The sequence below is a fragment of the Polypterus senegalus genome, chromosome 11 (assembly GCF_016835505.1).
Source record: "Polypterus senegalus isolate Bchr_013 chromosome 11, ASM1683550v1, whole genome shotgun sequence".
NCBI lineage: Eukaryota > Metazoa > Chordata > Cladistia > Polypteriformes > Polypteridae > Polypterus > Polypterus senegalus.
The window spans coordinates 116,462,667-116,488,852 of record NC_053164.1 but is presented as its reverse complement, the minus strand read 5'-3'; the positions used below and the strand labels follow the sequence as shown (position 1 = coordinate 116,488,852).

General features: G+C 37.2%; 1 protein-coding gene across 10 annotated transcripts in view; it reads right to left on the bottom strand.

Moving 5' to 3' along the window:
• Positions 1–26,186, bottom strand: part of dgki (diacylglycerol kinase, iota) — a 288,696-nt gene that overhangs the window by 63,495 nt on the left and 199,015 nt on the right. For all 10 annotated transcript variants that reach the window (XM_039769554.1, XM_039769556.1, XM_039769555.1 and 7 more), the window contains 5 exons: positions 22,384–22,497; positions 12,071–12,208; positions 7,577–7,655; positions 7,392–7,447; positions 3,482–3,544 (listed from right to left, as the gene is read on the bottom strand). In XM_039769554.1, coding sequence (XP_039625488.1) covers positions 3,482–3,544; positions 7,392–7,447; positions 7,577–7,655; positions 12,071–12,208; positions 22,384–22,497 — 450 coding nt within the window. The remainder of the gene's footprint in view (positions 1–3,481; positions 3,545–7,391; positions 7,448–7,576; positions 7,656–12,070; positions 12,209–22,383; positions 22,498–26,186) is intronic.

Below are 26,186 nucleotides of genomic sequence, written 5' to 3'. Positions count from 1 at the left end.
CAGAGAGAATCAACACACACTCATGCAAACTCCACAGAGCAGCACAATCCACTGGAGTTTTAAAATCTTAAAACCGCATTTCCAATATGTCAGAATCAATTAGCTTGAAATAAGTATGTATTAATCTCCAAGGAAGTAGGAGCTCATTTTTAGATATTCCAGATTCCTTTTGATATTATTGAAATGTTTCAAATGTGATTCAAATTCAAGAAATGTGCAATTTTTTTTTTTAGATATCTTAATTGCATTGCTGGATATTTCAAACATATATTAAGATGGTTCAGAAAGCTAATTTATTTATAAATATCTCAAAATAACTTCCTGCTTATTGTCAGGGCAGGTTGTCAGTTTAACAGGAGTTTATATAAACGAGATACCAAGGAAGGATACCGCATCCTTCCTATTTGTTATCTTCCTCTGCAGAATTCCTTTGAAAGCACCTCTGACATGCCAGTAACATCACTCATTCTGTATCACACTTCTTGTTCCCTGGGAACTTATCCCAGTTAAATCAGCAAGATGGTAATACTTATGCACCAGCAAATGAGGGAGGCACACTGGAATGACCTATGTATATTACCTGTTTTGTTTTTGAGATTTTCATCATCTTTTTGCCTTTGCCTCTAACCATGGAAGCCCAAGGTGGATACTGAACATTTATAATTCCTGTTTTCTCTTTATACTATGTTAAGATGCGTGGCACGGTGGCGCAGTTGGTAGCGCTGCTGTCTCTCAGTTAGGAGACCCGTGTTCGCTTTCCGGGTCCTCCCTGCGTGGAGTTTGCTCCAGTTTCCTCCCATAGTCCAAAGACACGCAGGTTTGTTGCATTGGTGATCCTAAATTTGTGCTTGGTATGTGTGTGTGAGTGCCCTGCGGTGGGCTGCCATCCTGCCTGGGGTTTGTTTCCTGCCTTGTGCCCTGTGTTGGCTGGGATTGGCTCCAGCAGACCCCCGTGACCCTGTAGTCAGGATATAGCGGGTTGGATAATTGATGGATGGATACTATGTTAAGATTTCTTTAAAGCATTTCAAGATATCATGAATAAACCTTCATGACTGGTCAGCTAATCAGATTTAAGGGAGCTGTAATGGGGTCCACCACTTTGTACGGCAGGCCGTCCGGACATTCAGCACCCAAAGCTCATATCAGCATGTAAAAAAGTGGCTGGTCATCAGCAGGAAGACTTTGAAGTGTGTAAAAACCTCTAGAGTAAGTTCAAGTATTAAATAGTATAATAAAGCAGATATGTATAGATGTGGTAAGCTATAAGAAAAGTGCATAATTAGTATAACATTTTTGTTTAAGTGGCATCTCCTGTAGCACAGATGGCAAGACTAGTAAGAAAAGAGGAATGGCATGAATTGAAAGGAATTTCCCTTTCAAGCAGCCGAAATGTTGAACATTTCGAAATACCACACAAGAGAAACTTATTGAAAGATATGTTGAAAACAAATTCAAATACTTATGAATTAGCAGAATGGAATGTTATCTCCAGCCTTTTATTGCTGAATCTGTTTAATGCTGTTCAGGGTGACATGACCAAGACCTTCCAGGCAGCATTAGGTGCAAGGCGTATTTCAAACCCGAACAAAGCGTCAGTCCATTGCCAGGCTACTTATGCATTTAGCCACACAGACATTTCTGATGCCGGAGGAAAAAAACTAATGTATCTTGATATAGTATAATGTGGACAAAAGCTCATATTCAGTCACATTTTTTTGGGAAGACCAGTGGTAGATAATTGCACATAATGTTCGACAAGTGTCCCGACAGGGTATGTCAGTTATAATATCCTCTTTGTGTTGTGATGTTAACTCTAATTATGTCTAGAAGGAATCCACAGAGACGTACATGAATTGTACATGAATGAAGTCATAATCTGCAACATATAGATACCATCTAGAAAAAGCAATTTTCTCAGTAATTACATAATTCCAACATCAGCAACAAGCAATAAAAAGTTATAATTATCCAAGGTTTTGGGATGTAAATAAATATTTAGCATCTGTCTCACTCTTTATACATGACTCTGTGTTGCAAAAAAGGCAATATCTCATTTAAAATCACAGAGGAGTAATACTAAATGGTTCAATGCTCTGACATCCCAGCTAAAGAAATACATTTAGCAACTAGATATACTTTTTAGTATTTATTTTTAGATAGCATAAATACTTCTGAGGGTATATAACATATTTTGTTAACAATTTCTCTCAATTATAAATTGGGAATACATCGTGTTGAGAGATCTAGACTAATACATTCAAAGAAGAAACAAGATAAGGAAATATGTATATATATATATATAACCCTTATGAGGCAAAATCAAAACTTTAAAAAGTCCAGAGTGTCTAACATAGCTGTTAAAAGCAGAAACCAGGACAACATAAACATGTCATCCATCCATTATCCAACCCGCTATATCCTAACTACAGGGTCACGGGGTTCGGCCGGAGCCAATCTCATCCAGCAAGCCAGGAAACAAACCTCGGGCAGGGCACGCACACCCACAGGACAATTTCAGATCGCCAATACACCTAATCTGCATGTCTTTGGACTGTGGGAGGAAACCCACACAGACACAGTGAGAACATGCAAACTCCATGCAGGGAGGACCCAGGAAGCGAACCCGGGTCTCCTAACTGCAAGGCAGCAGCGCTACCCACTGCACCACTGTGCCACCATGTCATCATAATCAAAATCAAAAAAGTTATTGCAAATGGCAGCCTATTACTGTATGTAACCACCACACAACATTAAACCAAAAACACTTTCATTTGAATATAAAAGAAAGTACTACTGCAACATGTTCAAGCAGAATAATATAGAGTCAGCACTGATTGCTATGATCTGTAGTTGAAAACAACACAAAACTTTGCCATCTGTGTCTGTATAAAGAGGAAGTGTCCTGAATTAGCTGGCCAGAATAGGAATCTGTTAATATTGTAATTTGCTGCTGACTGTACTGTTGTTTGTTGTTATTCTGAAACAGAAATCAGATTTTACTGTGAAATTATGATGACAAAAGTAATTAAAGATAAGTAGAAATAAATTTATTTGGGAGTGATATGATAGCATTAGCGAATGTATTTTATCTTGTAACATTTCAGACTAAAGAACTCAGGGGAAATAACAGTGTATAGTATATTGGATTGCTTAGTGGAAGAGTTCTTAATAAGAATGAAAACAAATAATTCGGATTAGCAATTTTTAAAAAAGTTCCTAGAACTGTCAGGAGCCTGTATGATGTTTTAAATAGTTGTGGAGACACCATATTCAACATACTGTCTGCTGACATGATCGATCAATTGTGTACTGTTTTTATGCTTGCTAACTTTGCTATTACATTCAAATATGTATGGCTGAAAAAACAAGGCAATTAAGCATACAATAAATGATTCCAGTTATTTATTTATCATCTTCAATACAGAATACTGTAATTTATTTAGCAGGATATTCATACAACTTCCATGTGTGCACTTACCACAATTTTAACATGTTTTGCCAAGTCTCGCGAACTTCGTTGAAGAAAATCTGAGAATGCTGCCTGTTAAAAATAATTGAAACCCCATCTTAAAATTGTGTTAAATCTATCTAAAACATATAGTTACCATTTATAACAATTATTCACAGAAATAATTAAAACACTTGAATGGCCTTTGCTTATTCCAACTGGAAATGCTAGGATCTTAAACCTAGTGGGAAGGGAAACACAGGTAGAATCCTGGTTATCTTCTTTTCATTTAAATAGAATGTGTCAGACTGGCTATGTGTCAGAAAGAGGAGCATGGCTGGTTATTTCCTTATCCGTCCAAAAGAAGTTGGAAACAGATGATCACACTGTGCCGGCATTCAAATATTTTCTCAAAATAAAAGAGAGGGATGATGAGGAGTAGCAGTTACAGGGGGCTAGCGAGGAACTCTTTGAATTGGATGTGTTGAGTGTCAGTATTTCCTAAAGAGCTGTCAGAATGTTCTTTTTAAAAATGTGACCTAAATTTGAAAAAAAAAAAAACAACAAAAAACTTGTGAACTCTGAACCTGCACTCCGTGTATGGCACTACACAAAAAATAATAGCAATAAATTGCTGAACATTTTGCTGTGATGCTGTATTTTAAACACCCAGATTCTGTCCCTCATATTTATTACTGCCCACTCAGGCCTAAGAGTTCTATGATTAAATGTTGTTCAGGTCTGCTATATAATTTAATTCAGAATATATTGAAAAACTTGTTTCTAACATACTGTTTTAGTGTGCTTGAATTACTTTCTGAAGTTAGACATGTGAGTTATTATGGGCCAGTTATTTGTCCTGTATTATATCTTTGATGTACAAATTCTTGTTTAGTTTAGCCTAGTCTGTGCAAGCAATCAAATTTATAAGAACGCTGCAATATTTTTGTACCGGCCTACAGTTTGTTTTTTCTTTAACTGCTGAGGTAAGAGTTACAGAACTCTACCCGTATTAGTAAAATCCTGATTGAAAATATAGTATTCATCAGTCCAAGGAGTAAAATGTAAAAGCATGATGGTGCTCTATTGCAAAATACTGATTATTAATATATTTGCTAGCGTGCAGCATACTTTATCAAATGAACTTCGAATTTTCATATCAACATGTATTATTAAGATAAAAATACATTTTCTACATTGCAGAGATGGAACATTACAGTAAAGTATAAATCATCATTGATGCCCTGATCAGAGACTGATTTGGTTTTTATTCATCAGGATAAAGTAAAAAATCTGTAAAACTTGGAAGTGTTGTAGAGTTCAAATATTCATTTACTCTTTCATAAGCCAACAAATATTTTATACATATAATTTTCAAAACAGAACTTTCAAATGCAAAAAAGAAAAGTGCTTTGTAAATCAAACAGCTATCTAAAGGAACTGAACTAATAAAAAGGCTGGATATTTATTCATTAGTGGTTGGCTTCTATCCCAGGTAGTGATGGTGATCTACTAAACCATTTCACATCATTCATTCCACTGATTCTTGTATCTTAGGCCTTTGCTAGCTATTATTCAAAATCATGCATGTCTGCTTAAGACCTCAATGATATACACTAATCAACAAAAATATATCATTTGTGTCAGGATCTTCCATTTTTCTTTTTTCTTGTAATTGTTAATTATTTTCCAATTTAATGAGAAACAAAAATGTTCTTTTAAAAATTGAAATGATGGCCTTAACCTACTGTGATCACCTGAGGAAACTATAAAGATCCCAGTTTGCCTCAGCTCTCCACTGTGGAATTGTTTTTGACCCCCAAGCTCTCAGACCAGGTCATTAGTTTTTTCTAAAATGTAATTGTTTACTTTCATATTTCTCAGGGTTTTTTTTGGCTTGTGTATTAGTTAAAGTATTAGTGGACCCTTTAGATTTTGTGCTACAACTTTCAGTGAAATTAAAAGAATTGTGAAAGCTTCTCTGTTTTGAACAACTGTGCTCTTAGTGAGTCTCAGTTTTGGGGATTTTGTATTAAGTTTCTTTAGCTTGAAGGGTCAGTTATCGATTTTCTTACTAATTTAATCACCTGTTTGCTCACTTTTTCAGTTTAGTAATTATCTTTGAATCAAGTTGTATATTTTCCTTGCCCTGTTTCTCAATATTTCTATTGTCACTTTAACCTTTCAGTTAATTTATTACTATAAATATACATGTACAGTGGTGTGAAAAACTATTTGCCCCTTTCCTGATTTCTTATTCTTTTGCATGTTTGTCACACAAAATGTTTCTGATCATCAAACACATTTAACCATCAGTCAAATATAACACAAGTAAACACAAAATGCAGTTTTTAAATGATGGTTTTTATTATTTAGGGAGAAAAAATCCAAACCTACATGGCCCTGTGTGAAAAAGTAATTGCCCCCTGAACCTAATAACTGGTTGGGCCACCCTTAGCAGCAATAACTGCAATCAAGCATTTGCGATAACTTGCAATGAGTGTTTTACAGCGCTCTGGAGGAATTTTGGCCCACTCATCTTTGCAGAATTGTTGTAATTCAGCTTTATTTGAGGGTTTTCTAGCATGAACCGCCTTTTTAAGGTCATGCCATAGCATCTCAATTGGATTCAGGTCAGGACTTTGACTAGGCCACTCCAAAGTCTTCATTTTGTTTTTCTTCAGCCATTCAGAGGTGGATTTGCTGGTGTGTTTTGGGTCATTGTCCTGTTGCAGCACCCAAGATCACTTCAGCTTGAGTTGACGAACAGATGGCGGACATTCTCCTTCAGGATTTTTGGTAGACAGTAGAATTCATGGTTCCATCTATCACAGCAAGCCTTCCAGGTCCTGAAGCAGCAAAACAACCCCAGACCATCACACTACCACCACCATATTTTACTGTTGGTATGATGTTCTTTTTCTGAAATGCTGTGTTCCTTTTTTGCCAGATGTAACGGGACATTTGCCTTCCAAAAAGTTCAACTTTTGTCTCATCAGTCCACAAGGTATTTTCCCAAAAGTCTTGGCAATCATTGAGATGTTTCTTAGCAAAGTTGAGACGAGCCCTAATGTTCTTTTGCTTAACAGTGGTTTGCGTCTTGGAAATCTGCCATGCAGGCTGTTTTTGCCCAGTCTCTTTCTTATGGTGGAGTCGTGAACACTGACCTTAATTGAGGCAAGTGAGGCCTGCAGTTCTTTACACGTTGTCCTGGGGTCTTTTGTGACCTCCGGATGAGTCGTCTCAGTGCTTTTGGGGTAATTTTGGTCGGCCGGCCACTCCTGGGAAGGTTCACCACTGTTCCATGTTTTTGCCATTTGTGGATAATGGCTCTCACTGTGGTTCACTGGAGTCCCAAAGCTTTAGAAATGGCTTTATAACCTTTACCAGACTGATAGATCTCAATTACTTCTGTCCTCATTTGTTCCTGAATTTCTTTGGATCTTGGCATGATGTCTAGCTTTTGAGGTGCTTTTGGTCTACTTCTCTGTGTCAGGCAGCTCCTATTTAAGTGATTTCTTGATTGTGGCAGTAATCAGGCCTGGGGGTGGCTACGGAAATTGAACTCAGGTGTAATACACCACAGTTAGGTTATTTTTTAACAAGGGGGAAATTACTTTTTCACACAGGGCCATGTAGGTTTGGATTTTGTTTTCTCCCTAAATAATAAAAACCATCATTTAAAAACTGCATTTTGTGTTTACTTGTGTTATATTTGACTAATGGTTAAATGTGTTTGATGATCAGAAACATTTTGTGTGACAAACATGCAAAAGAATAAGAAATCAGGAAGGGGGCAAATAGTTTTTCACACCACTGTATTTCCTTTAAGTACTTTGTAATGGTTCTTGTCTTTGTAAGGGTGTTTCAGTTTTAGTCTTCTCTGTATAGAAATTGTAGCACATTAATGTTGGATTAAAAAATGAATGAATATACTTACCCCAGCATAAAACATTTTATTCCGAAATCGACTGTTAAATCTTTCAGGGTTGGCTTCTGCAAGTTGAAGCATGATAAAAAAAATTAAAAAAAAAACATGAAATGAGAAAAAATAAGAGAAAATCGCAACTAAAATCCACATCTTACTTAAGATAAGAATGGCCAAAAGAAATAACAGATACTAACCTCGAGATTCATGAAACTCCAATGTAACATGGGCATCAAACCCCAGGCTAAAGTAGTTATTGAAAACACTCAGAGGAAGCTGTTAACACACAAAAAAATACACTGGGACTCGTATAGAACAATTTCAGCAGCATATTCATAATAACAATGTATAGTCATTATCATCTTAAATAGGTAAAACATCCCACTTAAAGTATACAGTAGTACCAGACTGACATAGTTATTTTCTTAGATTTGTTCCAACATATACACAATTGAAGCTAATCCATAATAATTTAATACACAGTGCACTAAATTTTAGATAAATGAGTTTTGTTTTACAAAAGGAGACAGTCATTTTATTTATAGCCAAATACAAAGAGTGTAAAACTAAAATCAGAAACTAAAATAAAAAAAATAAAAGAAGTTATTGTAATTATAAATTGTCAAAATGTTTGTATTTTATAAGTATGCATACATTTAAATTCTAAAATAAGGGATAATTTCTAATAAAATAAATGCAACTTAAGAATGTGAAAAATCTTTTTATTGTTAAGAATACAATACATAATCCATCACCATCAGTCAGTGCATTAAGGATGTAAACGACTTGAAATGGTTAATGTTAAAACAAACCATTACTACCAGGCAGCTTAATTTAAATTTAAAGTATCTCAAAGAGTGTTTACCCAGCACATTTTAACTTGTTGTCTCTAGACTGGCTCTGTAACATTGACAACAGTTTTATGTGTCATATATTATTCTGGGACTTTGATGCTAGTGAATACATTTAAATTAAATCTATGCCTCTAGAAATGATACACCACAGTATTAACAAGATTCCACACTAGGAAGAAAGACAGGCTAGGCAAAATTTTATGGAACAGTGAAATACAAAGCCATATATATTAAAATTGGATTCTCAAATGCTGCAAATATTACTGCCATTCTATTTGATACAAAACTTTTTTGCTATTTTTTTAATAGAAACATATATCCTTGTAGCCAGAGGTTAAAATGAGTTCATGATGCCTCTTGCTTATTGCTAAAGGCAACTAAAAGAGATTGGCGTCAGAAAGGAAATCTGGGGAAGGCAACATGTCAGTCTGGGCAAACCCAGAAAATGAACAGTAATGGGGAGAGATTGCCTTACTGTAATCTTATGACACCTGAACTAATTGCAATTACCAATATGGATTTTTAAAACTTTTCATCCTCATTTCTGTGTCACCCAGTTAAGGGCATCCTTAATAAATCATTAACAGATGAACTGCGGTGCTTCTGCCTTTTCAGGGTGGAATTCCCCATTTTGTTTTCACATGTGCACATATATGCAAATAGCATCTTTATCTGACTCCTGCATTGCTTCAACTTCACATTGGATCACTGACCCTAGAAAATAATAAGGAATGTCTGGCAAGAGTGTATCACCCACCTGGGTGTATAGTTCTACCACATCTAGATATACAGTACAGTAGTGTTGAGCTAATATTTACACAAAAAGTGACACAAGTGCCCTCATTCTTAGGCCTAGATTATCACTTAAATAAGTAGAAATTTTCGAAACTTTAAGCATTACATTGCTAAGCAGATCAACAATTTGCACTAAAAAATAATTTTGACAGAATAAATAGTAGTAACAATTATTTGTTTCTCTGCAAAATGGCATCTTAGTCAATCTCTCAAATAGAACAAGGCTGCTGTCAGTCTTTGTGTTTTCTTACAAGGCACAAATGAACAAATTACATGAGAAGAGGATTTTTTTTTACTCCCTTCATAAATGCCAAGGTTTTAAAGTTCACACCACATATACAGTACACTCTGTAGTGTTCCTGCAGTATATCAAACATAGCAGCCTGGCTATGGACAATGTATTGTGTCAATAAATCTTTATGTCTTACATCATCGACCTTCTCTACTTCTATATGAAAAGATATCCCGGGTGATAAAAGAGAAAGTGGTGTGTGGCTGTAATGTAGTCTCACTTTTCTTTGTATGTATGGAGTACAGTCATCCCCTTTACTACTCCATATCTGGAAGAAGCATTAGTTACAGCTTGTGGCAGACATAACACATCCATTCATTCCTTTGTGCACTGGTTTAAGCAATTTCTGGGTCAAAGAGAGTTACAGCATATTCTAGCAGTAACCGGTTCAAAGCAGGAACCAAGTAAGATCAAGGGGCAATTTGGCAGTGACATTGACTTTAGCAATACCACCCTGAATTTTGCTTCTTTGTAGCCTTTTTGATTAATAAAAATAAGTTTTATATGTTATCAATGCTACTCATGTAAATAATATATAAAAAAAACTATTTGTACTATATAACAAAAGCTAGTACCACCTGAGAATGTATGATAGGAATGATCACATGCTCTGGGAATTCTGAGTGAATCTGCCAATTCCAGTAGACAAATTGTTGTTGCTCTTCTGACAAACTCAGCCACACTCTGGAAAGCTAATTATTTTTGAGTTTTACCTGTGAGATTCACCAGCTGGATGTTCACAACTCTGAATCTGCTACTGTGACATACAACCTTTTATGAAACCGGATAGAACACAATCATTACTTTAATACATTTTCAAGTATTAAGTAATGTTTTTAAATTTAAAATAGAGTGTAACTGGTTATTTTATAATTGGGTTGTGCATGCTACTACTGTATATCTATTTTTCCACACGCTATCAGTAGATCCCAAGTGCAAATTATTATGCAATCACAGAACAGCTAATGATGAGTGAGAAAAAGAGACTACTATAAATACTCTAGGTGTCTGTTATGCATTCTATCCATGGTGGTACCTAATCAAATCAATCTCACTCTTTCCAGTTGACCTCCTTCTACCCTCCAAGAAACTCATTCCTTTGTTCTCCGAAATATGATTTTCAAGCCATGATAGTCAGCACCCAATAATGTTCCATCTTATGGTTTATTTCCAGAGCCTAAGTCATGTGCTCAACTGAAGCTGTTTCACTTCTACCAACAATATGGCCAAATAGCAGTTACTGGTAGTGGTCCCTCAACATGTTCCCCAATATAAATAAAGACCATCAAAGTGATTACTACAGGAAATGGAAATATTCCTCCATGCAACACTATACTGTACTTCAGGAAGATAATAAGGGTAATGTCAGTCCCGCACAAGACATACACATGCCCAATATACTCTAGAGTTAACATTTGACCTCACTCCATACCTTTTAACTGTGAATGGAAAACATGAGGACTTCACAGAGAAGGAACACCTGTCTGGTCCAAGTTATCTAAGGCAACAATGACGAGCACTGTACCATTATGCACATACTGTAGGTTCGTAAATCAAAATGACAATGTTAAACTCATTTTGGGGAAAAGCCTTACAGTATGCATTGCAGTATATGACAAGTATGCTTTTGTCTTTGTGTGCCACGCATTGATGATATTATTGGTGTCTATGTTCAAAGTAGTCATTGTGACGGATGGCCGGGATGCCCCTTCACCACATCTGCCAGGGGGACAAGGGTGGGAAACCCAGTATCTCCCCCTGGATGCTAGATGGCAGCCTCCCTGGGTTGCAGCGGTGCCTCGGACTCCCCCCGGGCTTCATTGGAGTTGGAGTTCTGTGCAGCTCTGTGGGGTTCCACAGGTGCCACCAGGGGCCCCTTTTGGGCACTGGTTTCGCCTTACCCAGAAGTGTAGCCGAATATCAGCAATCAGCCACCTGGAGCACTTCCGGGTACCCAATAAAAAGGAGCCAGCGACCACCACTGGACAGCTAGAGTCGGGTGGAAGGATGACAAAGCTTGCTGACGAGGAGTGGTGTTGGAAGAGAGAAGAAGAAAGTGCTTGTGTGTTGTTACTGTGCTTAGTACTGTGTTGTGTCTGTGGGTACGAGGAAGGCGTAGCCCACAGATGAAGAAAAATAAATATTTATTTTATTTTACATGTGCCTCCCGTGTCCAATCTGTGTCGGGTTGGGCGCTATACAGCGTCCTTCTTACACCATATTTTACTGGGCCTGCATATGCTTACATCAGTTTTAATGTGAGCTCACTTTAACAAACTCTTCTGAGTAGACTAAAAGGGATTACTAAAATTCAAAAGTGAATTTTCATTGGTAGATGTGTGCCTAAATAAAAAAATCAAAAGTAATACTAAAAGAAGGATGAGAGTTTTGTACTTATTGTGCTCTTTCAGTTTTCCACTATAATTATGGTCATTTTTGCTTTCTCTAATTTGCCTAGCATCCTTATTGAACTCTACACTATATCAAATAACAAACATAGTGGTAGATCTTTCTAATGTTTCTGAAATAGATCTGTACATTTTCAAAAGTGAGTATTTCATGTTTCATCTCGATGCATACAAACACCACTTCCTACATACAGCATTTCAGGGCTTATAAACAAAGAAGTTACTCCTGGTACATTTTTATCCATGTCAGTAAGTCTCAATTCAGTATTCCTAACATCTACTCTACATTTGATTCAACCCTCTCATAGCAGTGATAATTTCAAGGCATATTTTAACAAATACCTTTGAGGCACCTTCCTCCTGGTCTTCCCGAATGTGTGCAAAATTCCTCTGTACTTCTACATTCCAGCGGTCCAGTTGCACAATATTTCCATCCTCCACATGGCAAAGGATTTTTGTTATTGGCTCATCAGTGTAGCCCTGCAAGAATTAAGGAAATTAATTGTATAACCTGACTGTGTCTGTGAAAAGATAGCAAATAACTGTAATACACTAGCAAAGTTTCAATGTTCTAATAATAGCTTGCCCAAAACTCAAATCAAAAATAACAACAACAAAAAATGCATTTCATATAATGATTCCTATCATAAACAATTGAAGGACTCCATGAAACAATGCTTAACTGCTTGTGTCGCTGACTATATTCCTTCACACTGAAACTAAATATACTCTGGATCATAAATTAGTCTTTGACTGTGTTTCTGGAATCATTTATTTCTTTATGTGCCATTGGTTTGTTTTTTATGAAAACCAACCCACTGCTTCTGAATGCAACAGTAGAGTATTCTGTAGCAGAATGTATAATAAACAGTAGTCACGAATTACAAAAATATTTATGTTTGAAATTAAACTAGAAATAGAAAAAAATACCCTTAAAAACAAACATATTCTGCTTGTTACTGTAGACCACAAACATGAGAGAACTGAAAGTGAAGGTAAATTCAAGGCCATTATGATAATTGGCGGCTCACGGGTGAACGAACACTGTGGGTATGGAGAGTCAGTGGCATTGTAATGCACACAGATCATTAGGTTCAATCATCAAATTCACTAAGTGAAAGGAAAAAAGAAATAACCAGGAGGCATTGTAGGTAGAGCTGAATGTAATTACGGATCGGAACAGATCCTGGACATTGGAGAAATGCTAGAATGAGAAAGGTAACAGCGTTGATTACTGGCCCTTTGAAAAAGTGCAGAGAATATTATTTTGATATGGTAATTATCAGAATGCATCCTGGACTTTTTAAAAAAAGCAAAAATCCCAAACTGTGCAGTTGTGAAATTATATGATGAAATAGAAAAAACTGAGGTTTACAACCATAAATGATCAACTGTATATTAGAAAAAGGATGTAAATGAAAAAAGGAGGTAAATCTCTATGATTTAGATGCTAGTGATTGCAGGCGAGATTCAAGAATTTAACTACACGCATATATGTAGACAATACTAAGCCATCATTTAAACTAATATGTACATCTTTCAAAGTAGTCATAGAAAACCTGTGTAAACATTGGGGGAATATAAAAGCACCACAATGTTACTGAAATGGGAACTGAACTGAGGTCTCTGCTGCTTTAGGGCTGCTACAATATGCACTATGCCACCACATCATCTACTAACGGAAGCGTAAAACTCTATTTATTTTTGTAAACATTGTTGTGACATTAGCTGTAATAAATGATTTCTTTGGTGTGGCAGATACATGAAATTTAAAGATAAATGAAATTTACCTTGAAATACAAGAAATGTCAACAATGTGTGATTTATTTTGACAGAAGTAGAAGATACAACAAAATGAAGACAACCACATACCATATGTACCGTAAATAAGAACTATCACAAACCAATTCAAATAAATTTACATGGACACATCACTTTTATTGTTAGGGATATAATCATACTTATTGTTTAGTCAATCGGTCTTTTGAAGCCTTCTATTAGCAGGAGGACAGCACATACTGTATGGCATCCCTTCACAATTCCACACTGGTCTCTGGTGGTGATGACAGTGTTATCTCAAGTATGGTGGTTCACAGGCCATTCCAAAATTTTCATAGTATGGTAGAGCAGCTGAATGGGTTGATAGTTAAAACAGTCAGCAATGTCACCTTTCCCTTTCCATATTGGGACAATGATGCTGTTGGTCCAATCATGTGTGCCCTTCTCCTCTTCAGCAAAGCAGCTTCCAGACTTTGGTCAGAAATAGAAAGGTCCCTCAGCCTTACAACTCCTCATCTTTTTGATTGTGGCCTTTGCCTTGGCCACTGCGATCAGCTAAAATGGTCATAGGTTAGGCTTGCTTCTGTAATCAGTGTGTGGGGAAATTCCTCATTACTGATTTTCTGGAAATATCAATTCCATCAGTTAAGGATCAATTGGATTCACTGGATTGGATGGGACTTACTTTATTGTCATTCAAACCATACAACAAGGAGTGCAGAGCTGAATGAAAATGTGTTTCACTGGGCTCAATGTACAAAATAAACATAAAGACAACAGCACATTTTACAACAGATAGACATAATAGACAGCATAAACAGACAGAGTATATGTATAATCCAATAGACACATTGCTGAATAGTTGTAAAGTGTTCAAGTGACAAAAACATTTACATAATCCTCAGAATATCCACATTTTAGGTGGTATGAGATTCTGAATACAGTATATGTGTTCAAACAGTCTGTGTGTGTGTTCAGGAATTTAAAAGTCCCACTAGGTCAGCATGTTGTTTGTTCTTGGTGGGAGTTTAGTAGTTTGAGTAGCAGTAGTCTCAACTGGGTCCTCGCTCTTGTTGTGGGTTATTTGGACACTATTTTGGGTTGATTGATGGTGGACATTGGCAATTAAGAAAATTTTATTTACACCTTTGGGTGTGCCCAGTTGCCCGTACATTTCGTTATAGTGCTTCACCCTTACCATAGCCACTACTTGTTTTGTAGCCATTCATAATGCAATATTACTTATATTTATAAATTTGTGCAATAGCCTGAATCTGTAATGTTAGGAGTGCTATAAAAAAATAAAATGATTTGAACTGAGTTGAACATTATAGTGACTTTGACCATGGGATGATTCATTGATTATGCAAGGTTGGTCCAAGAATCTCAGAAATAAATTCCATCACAGGATACTTATGCCTTACAGTCTCTAGAGTTTACAGATAATAGTGGGATTCAAAAATATCCATTAAGCAGCATTTCTGTGGGCAAAAACATCTTCATGATGAAACAGGTCAAACTAATAGAGAAGCTACAAATCTCAAATAATAAATCTTTACAACAATGTTGTGTAGGAGGGCTTCTCCAAATGCACACCATATCTGATCCAGCAGAAGAAGATAACATCGGGTTCTAGTCCTGTCAGCTAAGAATAAGAAGATGAAGCTATAGCAGGCATATGGTTGTCAAACTCGATGATTGAAGATTAGACAAATGGTCTGAATAATTTCTGTTGAAATAACATGAATTTGTGGATCCATTGTTCCTTGTGACAACATTCAGGTTTCTGGTTGTTGAATGTTTTCTTGGCGCACATTAGGCCTTTTTATATCAAAAGAGCTTAGTTTGAATGTTCCTTTTCCAAGTGAATACAATCAGTAGAATAATGTGCCATTTTACAAAGTACACATCAGTTGACACTGGTTCCACAAATATGACAGTGAGTTTGGTTTATTACAATGGCCTGAATACAACATTTCAGGTCCAAAGAGCTCCCCTGGGGTAAATTGGAATTTGCAGCATGAATGTGTTTGTGGCTGTTCTAGAGAAAAAAGGGGGCCATACCTTGCATAGTCTACTAATAATATATACCTTTAGTGAAACTTTTTCCAGGCTTGAAATGATTCTCTGTTGCAGCCTTGTTCTCTGCCATACAACTGCATGGTAATGCATAGCTCATTTGTAAAGACTTAAACTGTAGCTTTATTGTGTGGGCTGTTCCTTGACTATTTGATACTCTCATCAGGACTGAAACCTGTAACAGAAAATTATCCATCCAATCTAATCCCACCTGTTGGCAGGTCACAATACCACTGGGTGAGAGGCAGGAGCAATTCTGGACCAGGCAGCAGCACATTGAAGGACATACTCACACTCATACTGGGCTAATCTGTACCTAAGACAATTCATCAAAGTAAAAAGAACTGAAAAGCCTAGCACAACTTTTCATTATAAAGGCTTTAATGAAACATTTTGCAATAATGAATTCAATGTTTTTACAATAAAACATTAATGAAAAAATGACTATGAATGTCAGAGGATGAAAGGAAATTATTGTAATGTTTTATTCAGATATATTTAAAGATTCATGCCTAATCTCATAATTCTTTCCTGAGCTGGAAACTTTTGACAAGAACATCTTTTTACTTGCAGCAGATGAAAGTCTTTATAGACTACCTATTCAGAGGCCTTGATGCTCTCATTTCTGAGGAAAATTCAGCTCTGAAACATGTTATTAAGAATACACAGCTTCAGACCTTGTGTGTTGCAGCAGTTTGAGGTCTGGGAAAATGTATTTGCCTAGTTGTCACTTGATCAAGTGCAAACACTGATAGATACTGGAGAGTAGGGCAATAAACTGTATGTCACCAAAATATATATTTTGTAAATTCCAAATTGAAAGAGCAGAAAGAAAAAGGAAAATAAAACAAAACATATGCCTACAATTGCATATTTTAATTAATTTTGCTTAAATAATAGAATGCCGCAGTGTTTAGAACAGCTGCCTGACAGGTTCAAAGACCAGGGTTCAAATCATAACCCAGTCTTTGTTCCTGTGGATTTTGCACGTGGGCTTCCTCTGAGTATTCATATTCCTCCCACATTCCAAAGATATGCATACCAGGGGCCTCATGTATAAACGGTGCGTACGCACAGAAATGTTGCGTAAGAACTTTTCCACGTTCAAATCGCGATGTATAAAACCTACACTTGGCGTAAAGCCACGCACTTTTCCATGGTACCTCATACCTTGACGTACGCAAGTTCTCCGCTCGGTTTTGCAAACTGGCGGCACCCAGCATCAAAGCAATGGTACTGTTCTTGTGTGATTACTCATTATTTTCATGACGCGGCTTTATAAATACACCGAAACTAACCGCATATTGTTTATTAGTGTAATGCATCTGATTGTTATTAACTCGTAACAATATAATGGTCCAGGGAACAGCCATAGTATTCCAAATACCATAACTGCTTTAGCGTTGTTACTCTCACTTCTATTTCTTCTTCTTCTTTCAGCTCCTCCCGTTAGGAGTTGCCACAGTGGATCATCTTTTTCCATATTTCTCCCACTGCACGACTCGGAGTATTTATATCACTGTATCTGAGTGTGAATCACAGCAGCAGCTGATCGGAAAGAGAATTATCGGTATACGGCATTAAGCACACGCTGTCTCTGCCACTGCAAAATGTTTTAAAGCCTTTCCTGTATTGACCTCGCGGTTCAGAAACAGTTTAATCCCAAGAACTTTAAATGCAGCCAATCAAGTGCTCCTTGTAGAACTGTTTGTACTTATAAGTACAATCACCCCACTGTAAACTTGCACTACAGTTATAATATCTCACAACCTGGGCCACTTTATAAAGCGCGTATTTACATATGATGACGATATCATTTTTAAGGTGAAATGAAGCAAAATATGTTTGTTAAATTATACACATAAAACTTTAACTTCATTTAAATAATCTATATTCTTCACTGGGAGTGTCGTGAAGGATAGAATAATTAAACATGTACTACGAAGATATTTCAATGTTCTTTAAACGCTTTTGAAGAATCGGCGCTAAGCTTACAGATGGCTTAACGCCTATTACAGAGCTGATTGTATGGCGATCGGTTACTTGGGGAAAGAAAAGCAAGGACTCTTGGGGCGGCCACGCCAATATATATTGAATATAAAACAGAAAGAGAAAATAACAACACAGCTAAAAACGCAGCGACAAATTTCGACAAAAGATAAATGCTTGTCATGAGCACGAGGCTCATGAAACACATGTTTAATAATGTGCTTTAGCTCCTATCATCATGAAAATGACATCACGTATACATCTCAGTATTTTAGTTATTCAGAGAGCTGTAATATGACAAATGTAATGGACTCTGTGTCCAGTTGGAGGAAGAGAGCCAGTTTAAGAAGCAAGTAGTGATTCACACACATAGATCACATACGAGTAGAAGATCAAATACAAAACAAAGCATTTAACGTGCTACTTTAATTACGATGTAATTTTGAGAAACTGGTTAATTAAACGATTTTAAGATGAAGTTTATAATGTTCTACTAAATGACAAAATAAACTACGTGATTAAAGTGGAAAATTCGAGATTAAAGTTGACATTTCGTGCTTTTCCCCCACCGTGTGCCTTTTTTCTCTGTACCCTAATAATCTTTCATATGACACTCAGACAGTGGGCTTACAACTCTTCTTTTCACGGCAACTTTGATATGTGACTTCTTTTTATTTCCGGCACTGTGCGATTTTGTGAATGTGAGCTTTCAAGTTTCTCCAACACGCTATGTCACTCGATCAACTTCCTTTTGTTGATTATACCACGGTTTATTTGAACAAATAGTATGTTTTTCCTTTGCCTCCACTTGGTATTCGCTGAAATTCTTATATTTTCCCCGTGCTTTTCCCATTGTCTTTTCATAGAAGGCTGCGCTTAAGGGTGATTTATATTGATTTGCCTATTCAAATAGGCGTAATTCTGGGAGGATTTGGGGCGTTACATAATGCGCGTGCACGAGCGTTAGTTTTCACGCTGATCGGGATTTATGTAACGGAAGAAGGAAGTTGGAGTACGCACAGATTCCTGCATCTGGATTTTTCTGTGCGTAAGCACATTTCGGCTTTTGTGCTTACGCCATGTTATAGTGCGAGTTCTACGAACGGCGTTATACATGAGGCCCCAGATGTCTTGGTGACTCTAAATTTGTGCTATTTGAGAGAATGGGAACCTGCCAGAATCACAAACAAAGTCCATCCCCCCATTTACAGTTATTACATCCTACAATTTTTGTCTGGTAAATTAAATTTAAGAATATTTATAAAACATATACAGTAAAATGCAACAAAACATGAACCATTATACCATATACAGATTGGCTCCCATTTTTGCACATTAAACCTGTTTTTGGAATTGGCAGGTTCTGGGCTTTGATGGATGGACTGATCATTTGCTCCAGAAAACCAACTCTGAGTGGGGCATCAGGGCAAACACACGTACACACCTAGACTCACTGATGTGGTGGCAGTTATTCTAACAAGTTTGCCATAGGGATGTGAGTAGGGAAAAAAAAGTCAGAGGCACAGGGAGAACATGTTAACTCTACACAGACAGAGAGCAGTCAGGATTTGAATCTAGTCTCTAGGAACTGTGAAATGGTATACCTAACCACTCTGAATCCATACCATCCTGTATATATAATAGCTTAGATAAACATGCAAATATAAATACAGTTTTTTCCCATAAAATACTATTATTCCAAGATGCCTGTTGGTATTTAATTAAATTACAATTGAATGCTGATTCATGAACCCAAAAGTGAGCTGTAAGTGACCAGCGCAGGGTCCCAAGCCACAAGGAAAAAAAAATGCAGTTTCAGCCACTGAGATGCAATAAAGCAAACAAAAAACCTATCACATCCCCATATCCCAGGTCCACCAAAGTGCTTGACAGTAACACAAGATCTATTTCCCCATCTCTAAACACACTAACCCTCTCACACGCATTTCACAATGGGGGAGACATCCACCCACTGTTCAAATTCTGACAAGGTCAACCCACTTTTCAAATCATACTCATTTCATCAAGGGGGACCACATTCTTTCCCCTAGCCACTCTTCATTTGCGTAAAAGGGTTTATGAGGTAATTCTGGGTCACAAAGCCATAAATGTTGAGAAACACTGATTATAGCTTTAGCTATACACTCTCCATAAAGTTTTAGCAGTTTGCTTTAATAACAAGGTTACATTATCAGTTATTCCCTTCATTTTTTGGATCCGTTGTTTCAAGTGCAGACTCAAAGCCACTCAGAATGCAAATCCTGCTAAAAATGAAACCCACCAATTCAACTGTTCAAGCTGTAAGTCTGATAAGCTGAGGCTGCAGTTCTTATATTACTCACTACTTTTTAATCTCATGAACATTCCCAAATTTAAAACCATGAACAAAAAGAATTAAGCAGATTCACCTAATCAGAAATCATTGGAAATGCAGACATCCATATAGCATAGCATTCCCAAGCCTGCTTAAGGCAGTAATCAGCCCTGAATGGGTGTTAATCCATCCCAAGTTCACTCACATACACACGCATACTCAAGCTCACATGGGGCCAACTTCAGATTGCCAGTTGATTGGGGGTTTGTGGGGGAAACCTACACAGACATGACATTACATGTGATAAAGACCATGGAGCGGCTGCTGCTTCACCACCTGAGGCCACAGGTCCATCACACCCTTGACCCTCTGTAGTTTGCATACCAGGAGAAGGTGGGAGCGGAGGATGCCATCATCTATATGCTACACCGATCCCTCTCCCACTTGGACAGAGGCAGTGGTGCTGTAAGAATTATGTTTCTGGACTTTTCTAGCACCTTCAACACCATCCAACCTCTGCTCCTTAGAGACAAGCTGACAGAGGTGGGAGTAGATTCATACCTGGTGGCATGGATCGTGAACTATCTTACAGACAGACCTCAGTATGTGCGTCTCGGAAACTGCAGGTCTGACATTGTGGTCAGCAGAACAGGAGTGCTTCAGGGGACTGTGCTTTCTCTGGTCCTGTTCAGCCTATATACATCAGACTTCCAATACAACTCGGAGTCTTGCCACGTTCAAAAGTTTGCCGATGACACTGTTATCGTGGGTTGCATCAGGAGTAGGCAGGAGGAGGAGTATAGGAACCTAATCAAGGATTTTGTTAAATGGTGCGACTCAAACCACCTACAACTGAACTCCAGCAAAACCAAGGATCTGGTGGTGGATTTTAGGGGGACCAGGCCCCTCATAGACCCCGTGATTTTCAGAGGGTACAGACCTATAAATACCTGGGAGTGCAGCTGGATAATAAATTGGACTGGACTGCCAATACTGATGCTCTGTGTAAGAAAGGACAGAGCCAACTATACTTCCTTAGAAGGCTGGCGTCTTTCAACATCTGCAATAAGATGCTGCAGATGTTCTATAAGATGGTTGTGGCAAGCGCCCTCTTCTATGCAGTGGTGTGCTGGGGAGGCAGCATAAAGAAGAGGGATGCCTCACACCTGGACAAACTGGTGAGGAAGGCAGTCTCTATTGTAGGCATGGAGCCGGACAGTTTTAAATCCGTGGCAGAGCGTTTGGCGCTGAGCAGGCTCCTGTCAATCATGGAGAATCCACTGCATCCACTAAACAGTATCATCTCCAGACAGAGGAGCATCTTCAGCGACAGACTGCTGCCACAGTCCTGCTCCCACTGACAGACTGAGGAGATTGTTCCTCCCCCACACTATGCAACTCTTCAATTCCACCCGGAGGAGTAAACGTTAACATTATACCAAGTTATTGTCTGTTATACCTTCATTTTTATCACTCTTTAATTTAATATTGTTCTTTATGTATGCTGTTGGTGGAGCATGTGAATTTCCCCTTGGGATTAATAAATTATTTATCTATCTATCTATATATCTAGAATGTGTAATGACCAGACAAAGGATTTGAACCCAAGAAGCTGTATATGTAAAATCTCTTATTATTATTATTATTATTATTATTATTATTATTATTATTATTATTATTATTATTATTTTTGCTATTGTTGTTATTATATACCAGAGGTGTCAGCACTAATCACTAACACAAGCTATAATCATATAATACATAATAATAAAGTGAGAGCTTCTTTTTAAGTATGTAACCTTTAATATTTTCTTCTATTTATGTACCCAATATATCATGATTCACCTCAGTTTTTTTAACTTTATGTTTCAGCAACTGTTACTAATGTAAACATTAGTCTTTACCAATAAATAACACTGAAGTACAATTAAATATCTACAGTATATTGCTTGTTACTCCTCCATCCCTAAGACATGCACAAGTTCAGTTAACCAGCTGTTCTAAAATAGTCCAGCATGAGTGTGTGCATCATGAGCTCTGCAATGGAATGACTTCCCAGTTAGGATGGGTTCCTGTCTTGAACATCAACCTGTTCAGGTTTTCATCATGTCACCAAAATATATATTTTTTACATTCCAAATTCAAAGAGCAGAAAGAAACAGTAAAATAAAACATAAAATATTCCGACAATTGCATATTTTAATTAATTTTGCTTAAATAATAGAATGCCGCAGCAGGTTTTGGCACACAGCACCCCCCACAATACTAAACTGAATTACACAAGCTTAGCAATGTTATGTTATGTTATATTGTTTTTTCATGATTTCATAAATTTGTCATCACTCCCCTGTTTTTTGTTTGAAATCTTTCCCATTCAGCACATACTTTGGGATGTGGCAGGGAAACCAAAGTGTCTGTAGAAGAACTAATGCAGACATGGGAAGAAATTATGCAATTTTAAAATAAAAATTGGGCAGATAAAATTCTGTCTCACCCCTCCCCAGTTCAGAGTACGTGCTAAGTCATTCCCTGTTCCCAGAGGCAACACAGCAACAGGTGGCTGTGGACTCATCTTAAGTTCGTCCAAGGCAGAGAGTATCCATCCAACCTGCAGAAAATAAATCAGAAAACAATTTAGAATCAAATAAATCAAGCAAAATGTTATTACAGTTGGAATGTTAGTACAATTAGCAATGCCATGTTGGACCAGAGCACTTTGGAGCAGCAGTGCACAAGGTATTAAAGAGGATTAAATCAAATTCAAGAAAGGTTTACATTCTTTATTATTATTATTAAGACCAGAAGAAAACAGTCCAATGTAAGTGACAGTTTTTGCCCTGCTCTTCTCATTTTTAGTATCAGGTACTAAAGACACATCATATTGTCACTAGCTCTTCTTCTTCTTCTTTTCATTTTTTCCCACTTTTACAGTATGTAGGGTTGATGAGTTTTATTAACCTTTTCCATATAGCTCAGTTCTACACCTCCTTTGATTCTATTATTAAAGTTTTTTGCCCTTCCTGATACTAACCCACTCTATTTATCTGGCTTGGGACATTTCACATTTTTCTCAACAAAATACCATTGCATTAATTTATTCTTTATTTTTTTTAACTAACAATGATTCATATTGTGAATAGCTCTGCTAGTTAAAAAGGAATAAAAAAAATTAATATAGTATTCCAATGGTATTTTGTTAAGAATGCAAAATACTTTCTGCCAAGTTTCACTGGCAGGCTACATGTATTATAACAGTACTGTATTTGGCTTGCAAATTGAAGTGCAGGTTGTAGATCCACTCTTTAAAATAAGCACTGAGGGGGTTTTACTTCTTTATCTTTTCTCTCTTTGATGCACTGCACACTTTCATTCGGTTTAATTTCAACAGCACACTACATATACTATTATGGACATTTAATGCATTGTCAGATTCAACTTTGTAGTAACTTCCTTGAATTTTCTGTGACATTGTATGCTCTTATTTGCAACATCCATAATAACGTTTGAGAAAAGCAATGCATCTGTCACAAAAAATTGTTTAATTAGTTATAAGTGAGTTACAAGTGCCGCAACAAATGGGGGAAATTTAATTGCCTTTGGGTATTCTTGCATAGTGTGTATAATGAATTAAATGATCACCTTGGAGTTACTGATTTACATTATCTGACAATGTAGACATAATAAATGTATTCGCTGACATTTCTGTTTAGTAATTGCAAAATAAACACTGCTTAAAATGAAAACTTAAAAAAGAAAAGTTAACACATTATTATTAAATTTTCCTCCATAAATTAGTGACTACGTAGGTTATTCTGAATATTTTCATTTACAGAAACTCTTTAAACTTGCTTTTGTAAAAATGCACTTTTAAAATTAAGCATATCATCAAGACTGTTTGACAGGCTTTTTACTTACTGTGAGATTTATGTTTGCATCAGAATGTGGAGGAGGCAGTAGCTGGTTAACAGCCTTACTGAAAAGGTACTATTTAATTATTTAATTTAAATCAAATTAATTCAGATTTCAAATGTCACAAACTCACCATTGTGAAATCAAACTTGTCAACTAAATATTAACCTGGTATTTCAGCCTTTGTTCTGTTATTTTCAAGGTACCTTATATAAGTGATATGTTGTTGCTTACGTCTGTGTACATTGAGCTAGACTGACCTTAGCTACAGTAATTATTCATGACTGGAGACTGCATTTCCTTTGCTTCTGTGCTATTCAAATATGCGTTGAACTGTATGTGATTTCATATTTTAGCTAATGTTATATCAACCAATATTACCTTAGTTCCAAAATCCAATGAATTGAACAAATTTAGTGTTTGCTGATTAGTCAGTCAGTCATTCTCCAACCCGCTATATCCTAACACAGGGTCACGGGGGTCTGCTGGAGCCAATCCCAGCCAGCACAGGGCACAAGGCAGGAACAAACCCCAGGCAGGGTGCCAGCCAACCGCAGGACACACAAACCGAGTATAATTTAGGTTCGCCAGTGCACCTAACCTGCATGTCTTTGGACTGTGGGAGGAAACTGGAGCATCTAGAGGAAATCCACACAGACATGAGGAGAACATGCAAACTCCACACAGGGAGGACCCAGGAAGTGAACCCGGGTCTCCTTACTGCAAGGCAGCAGTGCTACCACTGTGCCACCCATTTGCTGATTAATTATTGAGTGTTAACTTCCTTGCTACAGAATCTGCACTTCACTGTGACTATATGCGCTGTAAACACATTACATGTTGCCTCATTAAAGAGATTTGCCTCATTTTTCAAAGCATTCCTTGCTGAGCTACACAAATGTCTATGGAAAGTTTGAAACAGAAAATAAAATTTATTTTTGGATTGAACTAATTTTGCAACTTTTGAAGGTGCGGAGTTGGCACTGGCTGACTGGAGTTTAATCCAGATATTCTGGTTTTCTCTCACATCATAAAGACATGATGGTAATATTAGTTATATAACTCAAAACTGCCCCTCTATGTGTAAGTGTGGATGTGTATTACAAGGCAACCAGTCTATGGTTGGTTCCTGCCTCTCACACAGTCCAGCTAGAGCTGACACCTGCCCACTGCAACCCTCAACTGGATCTGAACCAGTTAGAAAACAGATGGATGGCTGGATAGACAATAATAGCCATATTCATTAAATTTAGAGGATGAATAAAAAAGCCACCATTCCTTTCTTGATGCTATGTATGGTTCTCCATTAAAAAGTTATTAATTTCAGCACCATTTAAACTCCCTCACTCAAATGTGCAAGTTAAAATGATTACAACTCACAGCTTATTGATAACATTATTGCCCTGTCAAAGCATGCAAGATTCATGTATTTGTATTTCTCCACTAATTCCATAATTGGTTAAAAGTGACAATAACAATAAGATGTGTTTGCCTCAAAAGAATAGTGGCATTTGTTCACTTTGTTAAGTTAAGGGATTTCTAAGTAATGGGCACAATTCCCAGAATCCCATGTTCACACCCTGACCAAGGTCATAAGACAGATATAGGCTAGTACTTAAAAACATTATATCTGCTGTACTTTAAAAATACCTCAATATATCATGGGAAATTTAGAACCTGCTCCCCATAATTCTTGATCTGAGATAGCATAACAAACACTTCTGTATAGTCACTTTGCAGAGTAAAAACACCTTTCAAAATCATACGAAAAGCTTAGCGTTATTATACATTCGCTTATAAATGTTTCTTAAACGGAAGCACTGGTAGCCTTAGTGACCTTCTATGATTTCCTGGTGTGGACAGACAACACTGCCTGCATGGTATACAAATAAAACTGACATATATAGTAGAAAAGTGCTATAAAAACTATACATATGTATAACAACTGCTGCCATCGGCCACAAGCATCAGCTAGGGGAGGAAGTTTGTCTGCGCACAGGGCAATCGGCAACGGAGTGGCTTCATATGAAGACACTCGATGTCCTTGAGTGACCAAGGCAGACTCCTGACCGTCACCCCAATGGACATCCGTGACGAGCCCCCAAGATTGCTGCCCACTTGTGCTCACCCGCTAGCCAGCCAGGAGGATGGGGCAAACGAGGCCTCGACTGGCAGTCTCAGCTGAGAGAGGCGGGTTGACCAAGTGCTGACCAGGGGGATAAAGGCTTGCAAAGTGTCTTCTGCAATTTAATTTGTGGCCATTTATTAATTTCCTATTTTTCTTTATGAAAAGTAGAGCGTTTGATTTACAAATTCCAAGTCAGATTGATTGAAATTCCAGGTTGTGACAGCCATACTGAATATGTGAGTAAAGAATTAGGGGGCTGA